Raw genomic sequence first — 1628 nt, forward strand, 5'->3', positions numbered from 1 at the left:
TTATACACTTTTCTATGTTTTAATAAAAATAAGGTTTAGGATTCAAATAAAGACTGAAACAACATTTTCACTCTGTAAACATTTTGTTGTTTAATTTCAATATTCAATGTTGTCTCTCAAATATTTGTTTCCGAGTATTTTTACAACAAACACATGAGGAGTATATATCTTCTCAATGTTCTTATTAATGTGTAAATAAATGAGCCGATCAGAATCTACAACCAAGTCACCAGAGATCAGTTCATGTTCTCGCTTTAAAGGAGTAGAGGCTGTAATCTAAGCTGTGATGATGACGGCGAAATAATCTGTTTTATAAACTATTTAATAATCAATTCATCTTTAAGTAGTTTTCTTTCTTTGTTCATACTAAGATCAAAACAAGACATTTAAAGACATTTTGGACCAAAGATGAATCTAAACTCTAAATGATGGTTGGCTGCAGCCCGACAGTGTGACGCCTCCTCACATGGTCGCTGACGTCCCACACCGAGTGGAGGTGGCCACCGCGGTGACCTTTGACCCGAGGCCTGATGATGATGATGATGATGATGAAGAGTACGACACCTTGTTCCCTAGAGAAGACCGTCCGTTCTCTAAATTGCCACGGCAACACAGAGCATCCCCGGCCTTCTGCCTGAACTCCACCGACACAAAGTAGAAGATGAAGGGGTCGATGCAGCTGTTGAAGGTGCTAACCGCTAAGCTAACCATGTAGGGGGCGTAGAGGTCCTCGCCGTCTCCGTCCAGCGAGCTGTCTGCGTAGGTGAGGAGGAGGAGGATGTTGCTAGGCAGCAGACACACGACGAAGACCAGCAGCACCAGCACCGTGACCCTCGGCCAGCAGGGCGCGCAGCACAGCGCCGTGGCAGTACAGCACCACCAGGAGGGGCAGCAGGAAGCAGAAGGCGAACAAGGTGGCGAAGTACAGCAGGAAGTAGTTCTCCTGCTCCTCCTCCGGCAGGACGTCGTGACAAGTGGTGATCTGCAGCTCGTCCAGAGCGTAGGTCTGCCGGGTCGCCAGCAGCGGCAGCATGGCGGCCACGACCGCTGTCCACACTGCGGCCGTCATGTACAGAGATGTCCGCCGGCTGCGGAGCGTCTTGGCGCCGAACGGGTGAACCAGAGCGATGTACCGGTCCAGAGCCACCAGTGCCAGACACAGCGCTGACCCGTACATGTTGCTGTAAAACATGGCCATGACCACGCGGCAGAAGGGCTCGCCCAGCTCCCAGTGGTTCCCTCTGAAGTGGTACACGATGCGGAACGGCAGCACCAGCAGCAGCAGGCAGTCGGCGGCGGTGAGGTTGATGAGCAGCGTGGTGGACGGCAGCGGTTTGGTCCTGAAGAGCAGAACCCACAGAGCCAGCAGGTTGGAGGGGAGACCCACAATGAAGAACAGCAGGTAGAGGACCGGCAGGTACAGGTTGGTGGTTGGAGCCTGGATCTCTTTCAGCTGCTTCTCCTTCAGAGTCGTGAAGTTACAGTTTGTCTTGAGCCGGAACGCCCGCAGACCTGCAAAGACCAGAACACATCAATCTGTAGACCCGGAGAGAGTAGAAGACACATCAGTCTGTAGACCTAGAGAGACCAGAACACACATCAATCTGTAGACCTACAGAGACCAGAAC

General features: G+C 51.3%; 1 protein-coding gene across 1 annotated transcript; it reads right to left on the reverse strand.

Annotated features, from left to right (window-relative positions):
* Window positions 1-462: 462 nt before the first annotated feature.
* On the reverse strand, window positions 463-1512 carry LOC116376998 (proteinase-activated receptor 4-like; the record flags this gene model as incomplete). Its single annotated transcript, XM_031838515.1, is given in 2 exon segments — window positions 463-829; window positions 831-1512. Coding segments are annotated over 2 exon segments (1049 nt in total), but the record flags the coding sequence as incomplete, so codon positions are not given.
* Between the last annotated feature and the right edge of the window lie 116 nt (window positions 1513-1628).

Source organism: Anarrhichthys ocellatus, unplaced genomic scaffold (genome assembly GCF_004355925.1).
Source record: "Anarrhichthys ocellatus isolate YVR2014 unplaced genomic scaffold, GSC_Weel_1.0 scaffold784, whole genome shotgun sequence".
In the NCBI taxonomy this organism is placed as follows: domain Eukaryota; kingdom Metazoa; phylum Chordata; class Actinopteri; order Perciformes; family Anarhichadidae; genus Anarrhichthys; species Anarrhichthys ocellatus.